Raw genomic sequence first — 17,582 nt, 5'->3', positions numbered from 1 at the left:
GCTGCCCCGGAAGAAAATTTTGTACATTTTAAGGTTAAATGCATCAATCTGGTGCACTTTGAGAGCTCAAAATTAAGAGTTTTAACCGGCTTCAAATCATGAACTGTGACATTCAACAAAGCAAAAGCCTCGACTTGTACCTGGACATTAAAGAGTGATCAAACATCTTTTTAGTTATGATATAAAATCTATTATATAAAGACTTTATGATATAAAGTCTCAGTCTCTTTTAGGATGCAATAAACGATTATTATAATAATGTAATAATGATTTATATAATTATACCTATTACGTAAAATCCATATAGGCCTAGTCTATAAATGTAGGCTGCTGTATAAATGAAAATGAATATTTCAAAAGTATATTTTACTTACACTATTGTATAGGAAAATTACAATAGTTTTGTCCTAATTTCTTCACTTGCAAGAAATAAACCCTTGAGCTTTTATTTTGGAGAAAACACCAGATGAGAAGAGAGAGTAAAAGCCGGATTCGAACTCGGGTCGAACGCGTCAAAGTTTGCTATCAGCACCTCACGCCCTCGCCCTACGCCACTGTAGATATTTAGTGAAAGATATCTTTTTTGCTAAAAAGACAGGCACGTAGTGCAAATGTACGCTCTCAACTCACGTTCAAGGTCATAGGCAGCGCAGCGTCTCTCTGTGCATCGCAAAAGCCCGTGTTGACAGTTTGTTAATATAAAGCGGGAGATTGCCAGATACAGTATTTTGTTCGTGCCCTGTGGGTGTTGTAGCCTAGGCAACTGTATCACGTGCCGTTTGAACTGACGCGCTACTGCGTTCTGTCACATTTAAAAGCGCCAAAACGCTCCATATCAGGAGTAAACTTCTCTGTAGTCTGTCGGTGTCAGTGTCATCTTTTTCCGCGATTTTTCTCTGCGTCCAGTCAGTAGTTAAGAGCCTGAACTTGCTTATAGTAATACAAAAAAAATACAGCCCAGAAGAATGTCTAATTTAGCGTGAGATTTCTATGTTGAGCGTGAGACCGTGAGATTGAGGCTGAATGCGTGAGTGTCACGCCAGATGCGTGAGAGTTGGCAACCCTGGAACTGTATGATGTTCAGCGAACTTCTGAACTGTATGAGCGGCGTTCGGGGATCGACTTGTCGAGACTATTTTTTAAGATGGCGCCTGTCTGTATACACGAAGTGAACTGTCTTCATAAAGTATCTTCTTATTAAACGGTCTGTACACTTACAAAGTTCTCAATGCTTCGTTTTGCATGTATGGAGCCTCATTATGTTACTGCGTTAGTGTGGGGCTATTTTGAGTCTTGTTAGTGGTATAAACTAGCGATTTCTCCCATTGCTAGCATTATACGCTAAACAGTTTTTAGAGATAAAACTCTTTACATTCGATTATCATGAAAACAAATCTCAGAGAACGATTGACTAGGTACCGATGTTTTATTATTATGAGACCAAAGGTTCATTGTTCACCGGAGTTCTCCTTTAAATTAGCATTACGACTCGAAATAAAGGTAGGGAATGATAAGTTACAAAAAATTCTTTATTTCACAGAAATAACATTTAAAAACATCCATCAGACGGTTTGCAGTGTGGAGGAACGGCTCACAGCACGACGGACAGATAGTCACACACCTGGGGAGAAGAAAAGCAGATCATGTGATTAGAACAGATCGAGATGCAGAAACGAGCTCTGGTCATGTGACATGAACACCTTGCAGCTGATCATGAGGTTCGGGGATCCGTCCGTGTTAAAGGCCATAGAGAAGCAGGGGTTATGAAGACAATCCTCCATGTGCTCCATCACACGCCTTTCTAGGAGACTCTGTAAAACCGCTGAGGAAACGTTCCTGCCCTGCGGAGACACGAGCGTGAGTTACTGTAGTGTACACTCATCTCTAGTGGCTAACCGTGGAGTTAAGATCACTATAGAGCAATCAAATGATGCATTTATGCTAACACTTTATCATAGTGTCATTTGTGAACATCAGTGGTTAGCATGAACCAACAACACTGCAACAATATTCATTTTAGTTAATTTCAACATTAATACATTTTAAATTTAAAACAAGTTGTATTTGTTAATGCACTGTGAACTAACATGAATATTAAATAAGATTATTAAATGCATTACTCATAGTTAGTTCATGTTAGTTAATGCATTTACAATCAGCCCTTATTGTGGATTCATTAAACCAAGTTTAAGATTTTTTTGTGTGTGAAAATTGTAAAGAAATGCCAAGTAACACGTTAATTTTAACCGTAGAAAAGAACAATTTTCTTGTAAAACGTACTTTAAACTTTGAGAAATGCCTTTTATTGGTGCTATCATCAAGTAGACTTGAGAAACTCTTGTTGTTAGCGACGCCGGTGGCCGTAAAGTGAACTGCAGCAGCACTTACTGTTTGATTATAGAGCATATTTGAGACTATAGACTCTATAGATCTGACTATGTGAGACTGTAGTTTGAATTAATCTCTTTTCTTTGACGACTCATTGACATTACAGTCCAGAACGGCTCTTTCAGTTTTATCCTGAACATTGTATAAGCATTAGTGTCCGTGAACACAAGAGAGGCTCTCTGCGATTTCCTCACATAAAAATCAGTCGACGGGCTCTCAGAGACAAACTATGAGACTCGTTTTTTTAAGTTTCGTTACAAAAAAAGTGATTAATTCTTACATATCGCCCATTTAAAAGTGTACTCACAATCGTGTTGACATAAAGGCCACATGGACATGATGTAAAATGACCGTTCACTGTCAGATTATTCCTGCAGAGAAAGAGGAACACAGTTACATGTTATTAAGATAGATGGGTTTTGCAGGAAAGATTGGGTTATGGCAAACACTTACACGTGACATATAGGACATATGATCCGTCCACCCGTCGTCTCCATTTCCTCCACCACTGAGTCCAAATACTGTTCTTCATGGCGCACACTGCTGTTATATTGCTCCAGAATCAATAGCTCTGCAGGACACACGCATTTATTTATATATGATTTAACGCCACATCAGCCGCAATTGCTATACTCATGGCAATCAACAGCATTGTGATTACAATAAATTCAATATATAGTTTACAATTGAACATGAACATCAATTGAACAAAAATCAGACATGTATACTAATAGTAACCACAGTAATAATAGCCCTGATATTGAATCTTTCAATTTAATATTTGTCAGAAATTCTAAAATTAATCCAAGAGAAACCTTTTTAAAAATACAAGCTCTGAATAAAAACATTGTCTAATGAGTGAGAGACATTGAAATAGTCTTCAGGGATTTAACACATTCCCTACACTATCAAATATTTTAATAAAAAAAAAATTGTGTTTGCAGTCAACTCAATACATTGTTTACAATAATAATAGAAACATGTATACCAATAGTATTAATAATAATTACATTTACATCGAATCTTTCAATTCAATATTTGTCAGAAATTTACGGAGGCGTATTGCTTTCACTTGAAGAAAAAAAAATGTACTCTGTTTTTCTGAATTAACAAGTTAATTATCTTAGAATTACGAGATAATTTTTCATGGAAAAAAGGTTTTGCTCCGTTTTTCTGAATTAACAAGTTAATTTTTCATGAGAAAAAATTTGCTCTGTTTTTCTGAATTAACAAGTTAATTTTTCATGAGAAAAAAAGTTTTGCTCTGTTTTTCTGAATTTATGAGTTAATTTTTCATGAGAAAAAAAGTTTTTGAAACTTCATGAAAAATTAACTCGTTAATTCAGAAAAAAAGAGCAATTTTTTTTCTCATGAAAAATTAACTCATAAATTCAGAAAAACTTTTTTTCTCATGAAAAATTAACTCATTAATTCAGAAAAAACAGAGCAAAAATTTTTTTCTCATGAAAAATTAACTCGTTAATTCAGAAAAACAGAGCAAAATTTTTTTCCATGAAAAATTATCTTGTAATTTTGCGCTAATTAACTTGTTAATTCAGAAAAACATAGTAGATTTTTTTTTCTTCAAGTGAATGCAATACGCCTCCGTAGAAATTCTACAATTATTCCAGAAGAACCATTAATATAATTCCTGAATAAAAAAAATATTTAAATAATCTTAATTGATTTAACACTTTTAACCAATGCATTTCCATCACGTCACAATTAGCGAAATCTCAGGTTTTTCTGGAGCGGATATAAAGAGGAAAAGCAAACCTTGCGCTACGAGCTCCTGCTGAATCTCCTCGAACGCTGAAAGTTCGTCAAACTCCTGCTGTGCGGCGTAAACCTGAGGAGGAAGAGCACACACGTAAAGACGGAGCTCTTCATCTCTCTGTGCTGACGCGCAAACTCGTTTACAGCCTAAAAGGGATTATGGGTTTAGTAATTTATTGTTTTTTGGGTATTCCGTTTCTCTCCCCCCAGTCTGAAGGGGGAGCTGTTTGTTTTCGGTCCGTCTGACAGCAGCTGATGGGCGGGACCATAGAAATCTATATAAAGGCTAGATGTCTCACGGCGGAGTATTTATCGTCATCACAGGCGGCCATCTTGTCACAGACAGGCTTTCTGATGTAAGAAATACTCTTATCTCGTTGAAATCTTGACGGATATGACGGCTATAATTCTGGATGATTATTTATTTATACACTTATTATTCATAAGTATGCAGTATCATAACTACATCTCTGCCGTTTATAACAAACCAGACCGTTTGAAAATCGGTAGAAAATTGAGCAAGTTACGGTGATGCAGCATTAAAACAATGTTACCAGTGAGCGAGCTGACTGTGACAAGATGGCCGCCAGGTGCTGACATCGACCTCCATTGGCCAGCAGCGCGGATGAGATATCTAGCCTTTATGTAGATATCTATGGGCGGGACTGTTTAGAAACCTCTCCTGCCAGTTGATCATAGATATACTGTATATACACTAGACGTCGCCTTGGCTACGGCAGTTCATTAGAATGAATGGGTCAATAGAGCAGCCATCTTGGAACAGGTGAGCCCCTCCACTTTTTTGCATCAGCGTCAATGTAGACAAAGGTCTAACGGAAATAAAATCACCATGAATGCAATTTTCTCGTTTTTATGGTTCGTTCCAACGGTCAGACATGCATTTATGATTGATTCATTGATTTAAAAAACATTCTTCCTAGTTCAGATTTCATTCGTGTGAACATCATACACAGCACAAAGTGTCCGCCACCATTAGCCGGCGTTACCTGCCAAGATGGCGGCGGTTTTGACGCATGCTTAATACCCCAAGGTGACCTCTAGTCTAATTTAATGTTTAAATAAACTGTTTTTGATTTAAATAAACAAACGGTGTGACAGTCCATTATATCCGTAGTGATGTTTAAAACCCCGGTGTGAACGACACGAGGGTTCGCGTGTCTCAGATACGCACATCTCTGATGCGGTCTCCGTTCCACAGCGACGGGAGTCTGTGATTGGCCGACTGTAACGCGCTCCACTCCTCCTCCATCACCTCCTGCACCACCAGAGACCGGTTCGATCCGCTCGAATCCTCTCCCATCTGTCTGAACTTCTCCAGCAACCGCGACCGGCTGTTCTTCAGACGCTCCACACAGCGCTGGAAGACAAAGATTATATGATCATCTTAAAGCCTTTCTCAAGGGAACAGACTCATGGTGTTAAAGTCAATTATTTCACCACTTAAAACTCATATTTGATCACCAAAAGTACACATTTAAACATTTTTTATGAATATGCAAATTAGCCCCGCAGTTTGTGACGTCCGAAACACCAGCAATTTCAAAGCGTGTTTTTGAGACTGTCTTTGGTTCACTGCAGTTTTAAGCAGGAAATACTCAGCAATGCTGTCGACTTATGAACTTACACATGGTGTGTGTTAAAGCATATTAAAAACACCACATAAACAACATTAAAAACTATATTTTCATCACAGGGGAAATTGTATTAAACTTTGTTTATTATAATTCTTAAACAATTTAGATGTAAAATTCACATTCTAATTCACATATTTCTGTGTCTGTGCGTTTATTTTTATTTGACCTTTTGAGATACAAATGTATATCGATACCTTAAGGTATGGGGAAGTGTTGTGGTTCGGTTAGGCAAGTTTTTGAGAGATTTGAAGCTCTGGGCTGGTAAATATATTAATAATGTATCGCCATAAGGAACTTTACAATTAAACGGCATGAAAATAATGTCAGAACGTAATTGTTCCTAAAAGCCATTATATTTAACATTTATTATTCTGTATACAAAATATAATGTGATTCTTATTTCATAATATGACCGTACTGTAGCTGTCGAAAGCTTTCGTGAGACTCTCCAGAGCTAAAGCAAATCAACATGACATTTACCTTCCTGTATGTTTCTTTCCATGGTGGTGTCGTGCCTTTGTACATGGATCTGTGTTTCTGCACTGCGTCCATGCTTAGATTGAACCTAAAACACTTCAATCCCAGAGAAAACGCATACAAACCAAGCGGATGGTCGCCAATCATCAACTTTTAACCTTCCGCTGACGTCACACATACCCAGACGTGGTTTCAGCGCTCATGGGATTTGTAGTCCAATATTTCTCCGAGCGGGTTTTACTGTCTATGGTTTATATAAGTTATTTACTCGCATTTTGTATATTGTTCACTTAATTTAAAGTATTTTTTTACTCAAGTCAATTTAAATTATTTTTCTTCAGATTGTTTCTAGTTTTGTATGCATTTTGTAGAAGTTGTTTTTTAAATAAAATATCAAATATATTAAAATAAATATTATTAACAATTAATATTAAAATATGAATATAATATTAAAATAAATATATAATATAATAATAATATTAAAATAAAAATACATAAATTACAGAATTTATACAAACAGTGTAATTTATATATATATATATATATATATATATATATATATATATATATATATATAGTATTTTTAATTAACATTTCCTTAAAATAAATATAAAGATCTGTTTTACAAGTTATGCTGTGAATGCAGACAGATAATATTTTTTTTTTTTAAAAAGGGTCAGAATATATTATTGATTCGATCACGTGATACAACAACTAGGAGCTGTCAGAAGATTCCCAGTTTACACAATTTAAATTACGATTAGCTCTACGAGGACATGAATGCTTTTTAAAAGTTAAAATTTCGTGTTTACGGTGTTAATACGACATATGGCGTGCACGCGCCTCTACTAGACCAGGACATGTTTACAGATCAAATAAATTTCTTACTAATAATAGCATCTACTAACATGATGCCACACAACAGAGATCAAGTCTTACACAACTGTGCGGGCTCGGAGAGTTTGAGACAGCTCAATGCGGCGTTTTAATCAGTGAGTTTTAATCACTCTATCACGCTTGATCTTTGACCTGTTGCATACTAAGTTGCAGTGGGGCTGAGCGTGCACGCGCTTCCTCACTCACTCAGATGGCGTTTTTCTCAGTGAACTACTTTTGATTTGAACAGCGTGACATCAGAGAATAACACTATGGCAAAGGCAGAGTACTCAGAAACTGCAGAACCCAATCAAATCGGACCGGATTCGGAGTCTGATTCGGATCCGGATGATCACTTGCCCAGTGTGGACGCCGGAGTGGGATTCGGATCAGTCCGGCGGACTCAAGTGATCCACAGCGGGCATTTCATGGTTTCCTCGCCTCACAGCGACTCAGTCAGGAGGAGAAGCGCAGCTCTTTATAATTATTACGATAATTATGACACTGTTACTAAACCGGACTGCCAAACATACAGTTTCGGTCCATTGAGTTCGAGACGACTGAGCATCGACCCAACTCTCACGCGCCTGTTTGAATGTATGACGCTGGCATACAGGTAAAACAAACATATCATTTAACGTTAACTGCAATGTCTGCTTGACTATGAACAGTTGAAGTACTAATTCACCTCATGTTAATGTTTACATCAGCATAAAACAGTTAAAAGTACAGATAAAGTGAACTTACCTCACTGCAATGTTTACATAACTGTAAAACAGCGAATGTAAGTGATATTTTTAGTGAAATTCACCTAACAGTGATACAAAATCTGCTGTCAAATTTCAATTTAACTTAAATGTTTACCTCATAAAACGTTATACAGTTGATCTGCCTCATTGCAATGTTTACATAAGCGTATATCCATTCAAGTACAAATATAATTGACCATTCACTGACACTCACTGTTTACATGTTAAACTATTTGTAAATGAATACATAATTTTATTTAGATAATCCACTTTTAGTGATATTCATTGCAAGCTTTCAGTAACATAACTTTAACTATCATGATTTGGGGTGGGCGATGTGACCAAAATCATATTTTACGATAAATATATCACAATAGTGATTTTTTGGTATTTGATCTCATTTTTGTTATCAAAAAGCAAATTAAAAACAAAATAAGTCAAATACAGTTTTCCAGGTTCAGGTTTATTTATCAAGAATGGTTAATTCAACAGTCAAATTTGGACAAACCCAACCATTTCAGGATATTGCGCTTATTACACATTTTTACATCAACTACGTCCTTTATATAACCACACTCTTTATATTCTCAATCAGTTATTCATCATTGAATTTTCAATAGTGATATGATAAATGTATATTCACATTCCGCAATATACCCGATATAGTAATAGGGACGCACCGATATAAACATTTTGGCCGATACGATAACCGATAGTTCTTTTAAAAACCGATATATCGGCCGATAAATCTAAATTCAAATTTTTATATAATTTTTGAGAGCCGGATTACAAAAACACAAGTCTCAACATTAATAGCCATGTCCAAAGCACACAATTATAATGTTCTATAATTAATTATGCTAATTTTATATAGCCTATTTGACAGACTTGTGTTGCACTTAAGCGTATTTTCCTTTCTGAAGTGTTTTCAATCATATTTCAAGTTATTCATCATGATGAACAGTGCGCATCTGAAGAGTCTCAGCTGAAGGAAATAATACATTATTTATCGGCTTTAAGATATTAACATTAAAAATGAACATATATCGGTCGATACCGATATGGTGGCCGGAATATTGTGCATCACTAATACGATAGGCATTTTATAGATAGATATCTGCTCAGGTCATGAAGAAGAATGATGTAATGCTAATATAAAAATGAGTGAATTAAAAAGCTTTGAATGTACTACTAATGGTCTTAGTGATATATTACATTTTTAATGGAAGTTAATAACGTTTCACCACTCAAGCTTGCATTCGAAACAGCTGTGAAATCCTCGAGTGAGTAAAAAAAACAAAAAAAACAGCTCGTCTGGACTTTGATAGGAGTTGGAAGACAAACGAGGTGAGAGTTATAGAATAACGAGGGCAGAGGAATCCACACCACTTTCTCCAAAACATACACAGATTTTCTTTCTACACCCACAATGATGCAACACACAGACAGAGCTGTATTTTTTTTTTTAGCTGTCTCACCTCTGACCAGTCTTGAATGTCTTATTTGACTACAGTATATCGAGACATTTCCTGCTTTAAACCTTTTTTAGGTTTGCATGTTGGCCCATTAAAAGCTTTGAGCCTGTTTGTAAAGTGTTTTTGACGGTGTTCCACTGCCTATAATATATGATTTCCCTAAATTTAAAGACTTATCTTTAAGGTTTTGCAGTGTTGCCTTTACTTAAAACGTTCATTATTCTTTGTTGTGTCCGTATGCTAATGATAGCACCAGACAGACTTTGTGAGCTTGTTTGTAATATGTTGTAATGCAACCTCAGTGTGACTTTGGTTGTGAGTCAGCAGGAGCGATTTATGACACGCTAATGACCTGACGTCAAATCAAACGAGAAATCATGTCAGGCTATCAAAATCGTCTACTGGTATCACCTCATATGACAATAGCTTTATGACTAGCCTGATAGCACACGTACATCGCAGAGACGTCTATTTCTTTACATCTGGAAGACGTATTCTTTAGAGTGTTTGGCTATCTGCAATACGTCAATGGGACGTTTTCTGTCAGATGTCCAGTAGATGTTTAGAAGATGCCTACAAGACATCTTCTGAATCGCCATAAAAACACTGTGAAAATTCTCTGATAGCATTTGTACTACAGAAGTTGTTAAGGGTCACTATATTGATAATATTTAGGGTTAAAGGGTTAGTTTACCCAAAAATGAAAAATGTCAGGTCAGAGGTCACTCGTCATGCGTCGGATCAGAAGTCACTCGGAAGGTCTGAGGCCACTCATCATGTGTCGAGTCAGAGGTCACTCGTCATGTGTCGAGTCAGAGGTCACTCGTCATGCTTCGGGTCTGAGGTCACTCGTCATGTGTCGAGTCAGAGGTCACTCGTCATGCTTCAGATATGAGGTCACTCATCAGGTCTGAGGTCATGCGTCAGGTCAGAGATCACTCGTCATGGGTCAGGTCAGAGGTCACTCGTCATGCATCAGGTCAGAGGTCACTCGTCATGCGTCAGGTCAGAGGTCACTCGTCATGTGTCAGGTCAGAGGTCACTCGTCATGCTTCAGGTCAGAGATCACTCGTCATGTGTCAGGTCAGAGGTCACTCGTCATGCGTCAGGTCAGAGGTCACTCGTCATGCGTCAGGTCAGAGGTCACTCGTCATGCGTCAGGTCAGAGATCACTCGTCATGTGTCAGGTCAGAGGTCACTCGTCATGCGTCAGGTCAGAGGTCACTCGTCATGCGTCAGGTCAGAGGTCACTCGTCATGCGTCAGGTCAGAGATCACTCGTCATGTGTCAGGTCAGAGGTCACTCGTCATGCGTCAGGTCAGAGGTCACTCGTCATGCGTCAGGTCAGAGGTCACTCGTCATGCATCAGGTCAGAGGTCACTCATCATGCGTCAGGTCAGAGGTCACTCGTCATGCGTCAGGTCAGAGATCACTCGTCATGCGTCAGGTCAGAGGTCACTCGTCATGCGTCAGGTCAGAGATCACTCGTCATGCATCAAGTCAGAGGTCACTCGTCATGCATCAGGTCAGAGGTCACTCGTCATGCATCAGGTCAGAGGTCACTCGTCATGCGTCAGGTCAGAGATCACTCGTCATGCATCAGGTCAGAGGTCACTCCTCATGCATCAGGTCACAGGTCACTCGTCATGCGTCAGGTCAGAGATCACTCATCATGCATCAGGTCGGAGGTCACTCGTCATGCTTCAGATCTGAGGTCACTCGTCATGCGTCAGGTCAGAGGTCACTCGTAATGTGTCGGGTCAGAGGTCACTCGTCATGCTTCAGATCTGAGGTCACTCGTCATGCGTCGGATCAGAAGTCACTCGGAAGGTCTGAGGTCACTCATCATGTGTCGGGTCAGAGGTCACTCGTCATGCTTCTGATCTGAGGTCACTCGTCATGCTTCGGGTCTGAGGTCACTCGTCAGGTCTGAGGTCATGCGTCAGGTCAGAGGTCACTCGTCGTGCGTCAGGTCAGAGGTCACTCGTCATGCGTCTGGTCAGAGTGTCTGGTTTAGCTGACGCTTTTATCCAAAGCGACTTACAATTGCTCTATATGTCAGAGGTCGCATGCCTCTGGAGCAACTAAAGGCATATGTCTTATCCACTCCGCCATCACCACCCAGGTCAGAGGTCATGCGTCGGGTCAGAGGTCACTCTTCCACCGGAGCTCGACTTGCGTACGGCTGTTACCGGAAGCCAGAGATTATAGTTCACAAAGTTAAAAATATGTATATTTTTCTTTAAAAAAATGTATCGCTTCACTTCAGAAGGCCTTTATTAACCCCTGGAGCCGTATGGATCACTTTTATGATGATGGATGTGCTTTTCTGGGCTTCAAAATACCATTAATACTTTACATTTGAAAGCCGATAACCGATAAATCGGCAAATAAATATAAACCTAATTTTTATATATAATTTTGAGAGCCTGATAACAAAAACAAAAGTCTCACCATTAAAATCCATGTCCCAAACACACAAATATAATGATGATCTCATTACAATTTTATGTAGCCGATATGACAGAGTTGAAAAGTGATTTAAATCATATTTCAAGGAATTCAAAACTATCATGTTGAATAGTGCGCATCTGAAGTGTCTCAGCTGAAAGAAACAATACGATTAGGGATGCACGATATATCGGCTAGCATATCGGCATCGGCCGATATATGTTAATTTTTAATGTTATCGTTATCGGCCGGGTAAGAAAATGTGGCCGATATATTGAAGCCGATAAATAATGTATTATTCCCCTTCATCTGAGACACTTGTCGAGTACTGTTTATGTTTTTTAATATCTTGAAATATGATTGAAATCTCTTCAAAAAATGAAAATACAATTCGGTACAACATGTGCAGCGCAAATCTGTCATATCGGTTATACAACACTATAATGAGAACATCATTATAATTGTGCGCTTGGGACATGGATTTACTTGTGAGACTTTTGTTTTTGTAATCAGGCTCTCAAAATTAGATAAAAATTTGGATTTAAGTTTATCGGCCGATATATCGGTTATCGGCTTTCAAATATAAAGAATTATCGGTTATCAGTATCAGCAAAATTTTTCATATCGGTGCATCCCTACAATACATTATGTATCATTATCATTATTTAACATTATAAAATGAATATATAAGCCGATACTGATATATTTTGATTATATTAAACAATGCCACCTTAGAGTATTAACTTAAAATCTCTTAAAAGTTTAGGTCAAAGACAATATAAGTAAACACTTTGCACTTGTTGTTTTGCTACACAACTGCATATCCTAGAAAGGGCATATACAGGAAGAAGGAAGACTTTATTTGACATCTTTCAGCTCAGTGACGTCCTATCAGTGTTGTTTATCTGTCAGGCTCCAAGCCATATCCCACATTTAAGCAATCATTCTCACTGGACTCTTAGCAACAGAGTGAACACAACACTCTTAGTTCACTTGCCTCGAGATTAAGTGCACTAGAGTCGTCGGTAAATGGTGTAAAGTGTCGTCAGATAATGGGCAGCTGTGTCGCCGCATTAGACTGATGAAATTATTCTGTCTGCAAACACAGTTTAAAGTGCCTTTTGGGTGGAAAAAGCAAGTTTATACAGCGCCAGCGGGGTGAAAAGGGAAGATTTCACCATTGTTTTGCAAATTCACCAAGACCCATATGTCATTGTCTCAAACAAAGTTTATTAATGTGTGGCCTCTGTTTGTATATAGTTAATTTAATCTGTGAAAAAAGAAAACATTGGACATTTCACTTAATTTATGTTGTACTTGGCTAGCATTATGGTGCATCTAAAGTATTGATTGCATTGATGTTTGTGTTTCTTCTCAGTGGGAAGATTGTGTCTCCAAAGTGGAAGTCTTTCAAAGGTTTGAGGTTGTTGTGGAGGGATAAAATCCGGCTGAATAACGGCATTTGGAGGGCCTGGTTCATTCAATGTGAGTCTCCTAATCTCATTTCTAGTCTTTATTTACTTAGTTACTCACAGTTACATCATTTCTCTTGTGTAAGTGTTTCTCAAAACTGGTAAACTGTTTCATCCTTTCAGTATGTGTTCGCTATATAGCAAATCTCAGCTGTGCGATTGAGTATATCAGCACAGAATGTAAACTGTATTATAGCATTATATCCAACTTTTTTTGCATATTATATATAGTATGTTCACATAAAGCGATATGTATATTATATAACAAATATACTGCCTGTTACTATATAACTATGTTATCGTCCAGCTCTTTGTATGTATTAATATGTCCAGCTTTATCTGAATATAAACTAGGGATGCACCGATATGAAAGTTTTGGCTAATACCGATAACCGATAATTTTGAAGTGAGAAGCCGGTAACCAATATATTGGTAGGTAAATCTGAATAAATGTTTTTATAGCAATATATTAAAATAATATTAAAAATACTGATAACAATAAAATTAAAAATTAACATATATCGGCCGATACCGATACGGTTGCCGATATATCCTGCATCCCTAATACAGTATACTCGCGTAGGGTGATGTTTACTATATAGGAAATCTCAACAGCTTGATTGGTTGCATCTTCTGAAAATGTAAACTATATTATCGCCCAGCTCTAATCTGCTAAATAAGGCATGAAGATATTATAAACATTGACATCATGTTTTTCTGTAAATCTGCCTTGAAACATTGTGTTTTGTGGAAAATGTTTTACAAATAAAATAAACCTAACTTTATAATATTTTGATACACTCTGTTTTTCTCAGTTTTTTGCTTCCAAAAATAACCTTTCAGCGATCAGTTCTTTAAAGAATTATTGTTTTTGAATCTAAAAAACTATAGGGATGCACCGATAAAATTGTGTCCGATACGATAATGTTTTATATTTGACAGCCGATAACCGATATATCGGCCGATAAATCTAAATCCAAATTTTTATATAATTTTTGAGAGCCTAATTACAAAAACAAAAGTCTCACCATTAAAATAACATCATAATGATGTTCTCACGATAATTTTATGTAGCCGATATGACAGACTTGCACTTTACTGTATTTTCTTTTTTTGAAATGATTTCAATCTTATATCAAGCAATTCAAAACCATCATGTTGAACAGTGCGCATCTGAAGAGTCTCAGCTGAAGGAAACAATCCATTATTTATCGGCTTTGATATATCAGCCAAATGTTTTTTAATGGGCTAATAACGATAAAATTAAAAATGAATATCGATATGGTGGCCGATACATCATGCATCCCTAATATATACAGTATACTCGCGTAGGGCATGAAGATGTCATAAACATTGACATCATGTTTTTCTGTAAATCTTCCTTGAAACATTGTGTTTTGTGAAAAAATGCTTTACAAATAAAATAGACCTAACTTCATAATATTTTGAGACACTTAAAAAAAAAATAACTATGAAATTTTGTCCGATACCGATAATTCTTTATATTTGAAAGCCGATAACCGATATATTGGCCGATAAATCTAAATCCATTGTGAATAATGAACTACAAAAATGAAATATAATGTTAAATTGCTTTAGATGTGGAGAAAAGGAAGAACCCTGTGTGTGGGTTTGTCACGCCGCTTGAGGGTTCGGAGGCGGATGCCCACGGCAAACCCGAGGTGAGTCTCAACGACAGACCTGAAGCCACAAATTTTATTATGAAGATTTTATTATGAATGTGTTTATTTATCCCGTTTACAGGCGATTGTTCTGGAGGGAAGCTACTGGAAGAGACGGATAGAGGTGGTGATAAAAGAATATCACAAATGGAGGATTTACTATAAGAAAAGAGTGAGTAACTGACCGAATATAAAGGGTCAATTGTGTATGATATTGTGCTGGATGGTATACCGGTTCATCCTATAATCAAAGGTCCAGTCATGAAAAGAAAAAATACCAAAATGACCAATATGATGCCAAAATATATAATACAGCATTTGAGATATTTATAAAATAGCTGAAAATGTATTTTGCATTCAATATTTACTTAATATTCACTAAAGTATTTGACAGCAGAAAGCTCTGAGGAGAAGACTTAAACTTTTCTCTTAACTGGCCAATCGTTGTAAGCTTTGGATTATATATCGATTTATCACCCCATTAATCCCACCATAAAATGACTGACATGATCATAGACATCCTCACAAAAAGGTTCAAGTGATTTCTGAAATGCGGCCATTACTTCCTAAAATGAGCTTTTTTCCTGAAAAGTCCCCTGTAGTCAATAATTGTATCCCTTAAAACCCATCTTTGATCACCAAAATGATATATTTAAACATTTTTAGACGCATAAACAACATTAAAAACTATATGTTTAATATGATTGTGTTTCTGAAGGAACTAGTCACTTTTTCCCACTCAGTTGGGATACTGTTGCAAAACCCTAGGGGTCAAGAACCCAAAGGTCAATATGCACAGGAAAGCCCATTAAATCTTAAAGTGAACAAAACCAGATCCTAAAAATTGACCATATCACTAAGATAAGATACGATTCATCATTTTAAGCACTGCTATTTCTGATTTATTTTATTTTGTTTTATTTTTTTAGCTTCAGAAGAACAAAGATCTGCTGAGCATGCTACAGAAGGTAAGATCACAGAGGAACTTTCCCACCGTATTAATGCAATAAATGTTTTTTTCAGTTGCGTCTGGTGCCACAGGTCATGCAAAAATCACAAGAGTTGAGTTTCATTTCTAGTTTCAACATTATTTGTTCTTCAGATATTGCTCTTAAAGAGAAAACGAGTATCATCTGAATGCAAAATGTCTCACCCCCTTAAAAATGTGTACAAATTACTCACAGGGCCACATTAACATGTCCATAGCTCTGAGATTAAACCATCGACGGCCTTTAAAATATAGATACCAATAGGAAAGTGTGTTAAGAACCAGATTCTAAAAGGATATTGAGATATATTTAATACTTCTTGAGTTACAGGCATACAAACTTGAGGCAAAAACCACAAGAAGTGCATTTTACCTTTTTTTGAATTGTCGTCATTGGCATAAAATGCAACAAAGATGGCTAAAGTCAACAGATTTGACTAATATACCTAGCAATCTCTGTGTAAAGTTAAAATAATGACGCTGCCATCTTTCTAAAGTCATTTTTACACCCCTGTAATTTGGCTCCAAATCTCAGGTGAACAGTCATTTTGAGCCTCCTCCACAAAACAGTGGATTACTCAGTCGATATACATCCGTGACATTTAATAATTTGGCTTTCATCACTATTTGTTTGTCTTTCTACAGCACTAAAGACAAACATAAATGGTGATGAAAGCCTCCTCTGGTAAACTCAACCAGTTCATGCAATTCTACCCCTGTAGTGTAATGGCCTATGGCAAGAGTGTGACTTTTATTTTGCCAAAGTCAAAAGACAATTTTTACCAGGATGCCAATAGTCATCTTATGTCATAACCCTAACCTTTTTGAGTGACATTATCAATAAATTTCATATATTCAATTATCGGTTCAGTTTTTTGTGTTTTCTGAGAAACCTGAAAAAAAAATGACATGGGCAATTATTTTAGGAAGGCGACGATATGTTACATGCACTTACCATTAATAACAGTAAATTATGCATAATTACATGCAACTCAACCAAATCCTACCCTAACCCTATAGTAAGTACATGTTTTTAATTAATATCCCTCAGAACTTCAATATACAGGTAGAACTTGAAAAATGAGAATATTGTGCAAAAGTTAAATTATTTCATTAATTTAACTTAAAAGGTGAAACTAATATATTATATAGACTCATCACATGCAAGGTGAGATATTTCAAGCCTTTATTTGCTATAATGTTGATGATTATGGATTACAGATATGAAAAACTTTTCACAATATTCTAATTTTGAATTTGGGGTTTTCATATCTACTGTAAAAAAATATTGTTGGTTTAACTTAAAAAAGTAAGTAACCTGGTTGCCTTAAAATTTTAAGTTGATTGAACTGGAAAAAGTGAGTTAATACAATGAAGGAGATTGATTTAACCATCAGAAACTCAAAATAATAAGTTATCTGAACTAAATAAATTATTTAAGTTAATTTGACAAAAGAAAAAATGTGATAACAAATCTTGAAAATACAGTTTTTTACAGTGTAATCATCACAATTATAACATATATAGACTCACTTTGCATGTAATGAGTCTTTATAATATATTGAATTACTGAAATAAACTAACTTTTGCATG

General features: G+C 36.5%; 3 protein-coding genes across 4 annotated transcripts in view; 2 read left to right on the top strand and 1 right to left on the bottom strand.

Annotated features, from left to right (window-relative positions):
* Positions 1-1,511: 1,511 nt before the first annotated feature.
* On the bottom strand, positions 1,512-6,475 carry rpain (RPA interacting protein). Of its 2 annotated transcripts, XM_039661541.2 has the most exons (7): positions 6,300-6,474; positions 5,357-5,542; positions 4,165-4,237; positions 2,842-2,959; positions 2,696-2,759; positions 1,701-1,841; positions 1,512-1,621 (listed from the first exon to the last, which is right to left on the bottom strand). In XM_039661541.2, exons 1-7 carry the CDS (start codon positions 6,441-6,443, stop codon positions 1,592-1,594), a joined length of 756 nt encoding a protein of 251 aa, XP_039517475.2. In that variant the 5' UTR covers positions 6,444-6,474; the 3' UTR covers positions 1,512-1,591. The 2 variants fall into 2 exon arrangements, with proteins under 2 accessions (XP_039517475.2, XP_039517474.2); XM_039661540.2 differs by having other exon boundaries at positions 1,512-1,841; positions 6,300-6,475.
* Positions 6,476-7,235: 760 nt separating this feature from the next.
* Positions 7,236-17,582, top strand: part of mlxipl (MLX interacting protein like) — a 41,279-nt gene continuing 30,932 nt past the window's right edge. The window contains exons 1-5 of the mRNA XM_039661538.2: positions 7,236-7,788; positions 13,226-13,332; positions 14,919-15,001; positions 15,084-15,173; positions 15,931-15,969. Coding sequence (XP_039517472.2) covers positions 7,445-7,788; positions 13,226-13,332; positions 14,919-15,001; positions 15,084-15,173; positions 15,931-15,969 — 663 coding nt within the window. The 5' untranslated portion in view covers positions 7,236-7,444. The remainder of the gene's footprint in view (positions 7,789-13,225; positions 13,333-14,918; positions 15,002-15,083; positions 15,174-15,930; positions 15,970-17,582) is intronic.
* Positions 10,199-11,284, top strand: LOC148981780 (uncharacterized). Its single transcript, XM_089129752.1, has 3 exons — positions 10,199-10,247; positions 10,312-10,427; positions 10,487-11,284. The coding sequence occupies exons 1-3, from the start codon at positions 10,199-10,201 to the stop codon at positions 11,282-11,284; spliced, it is 963 nt and encodes a 320-aa protein (XP_088985878.1).

The sequence above is a fragment of the Pimephales promelas genome, chromosome 4 (genome assembly GCF_988280905.1).
Source record: "Pimephales promelas chromosome 4, fPimPro1.hap1.1, whole genome shotgun sequence".
Lineage (NCBI taxonomy): Eukaryota > Metazoa > Chordata > Actinopteri > Cypriniformes > Leuciscidae > Pimephales > Pimephales promelas.
The sequence above is the reverse complement of the archived record's forward strand: the minus strand, read 5'-3'. Positions and strand labels throughout refer to the sequence as shown.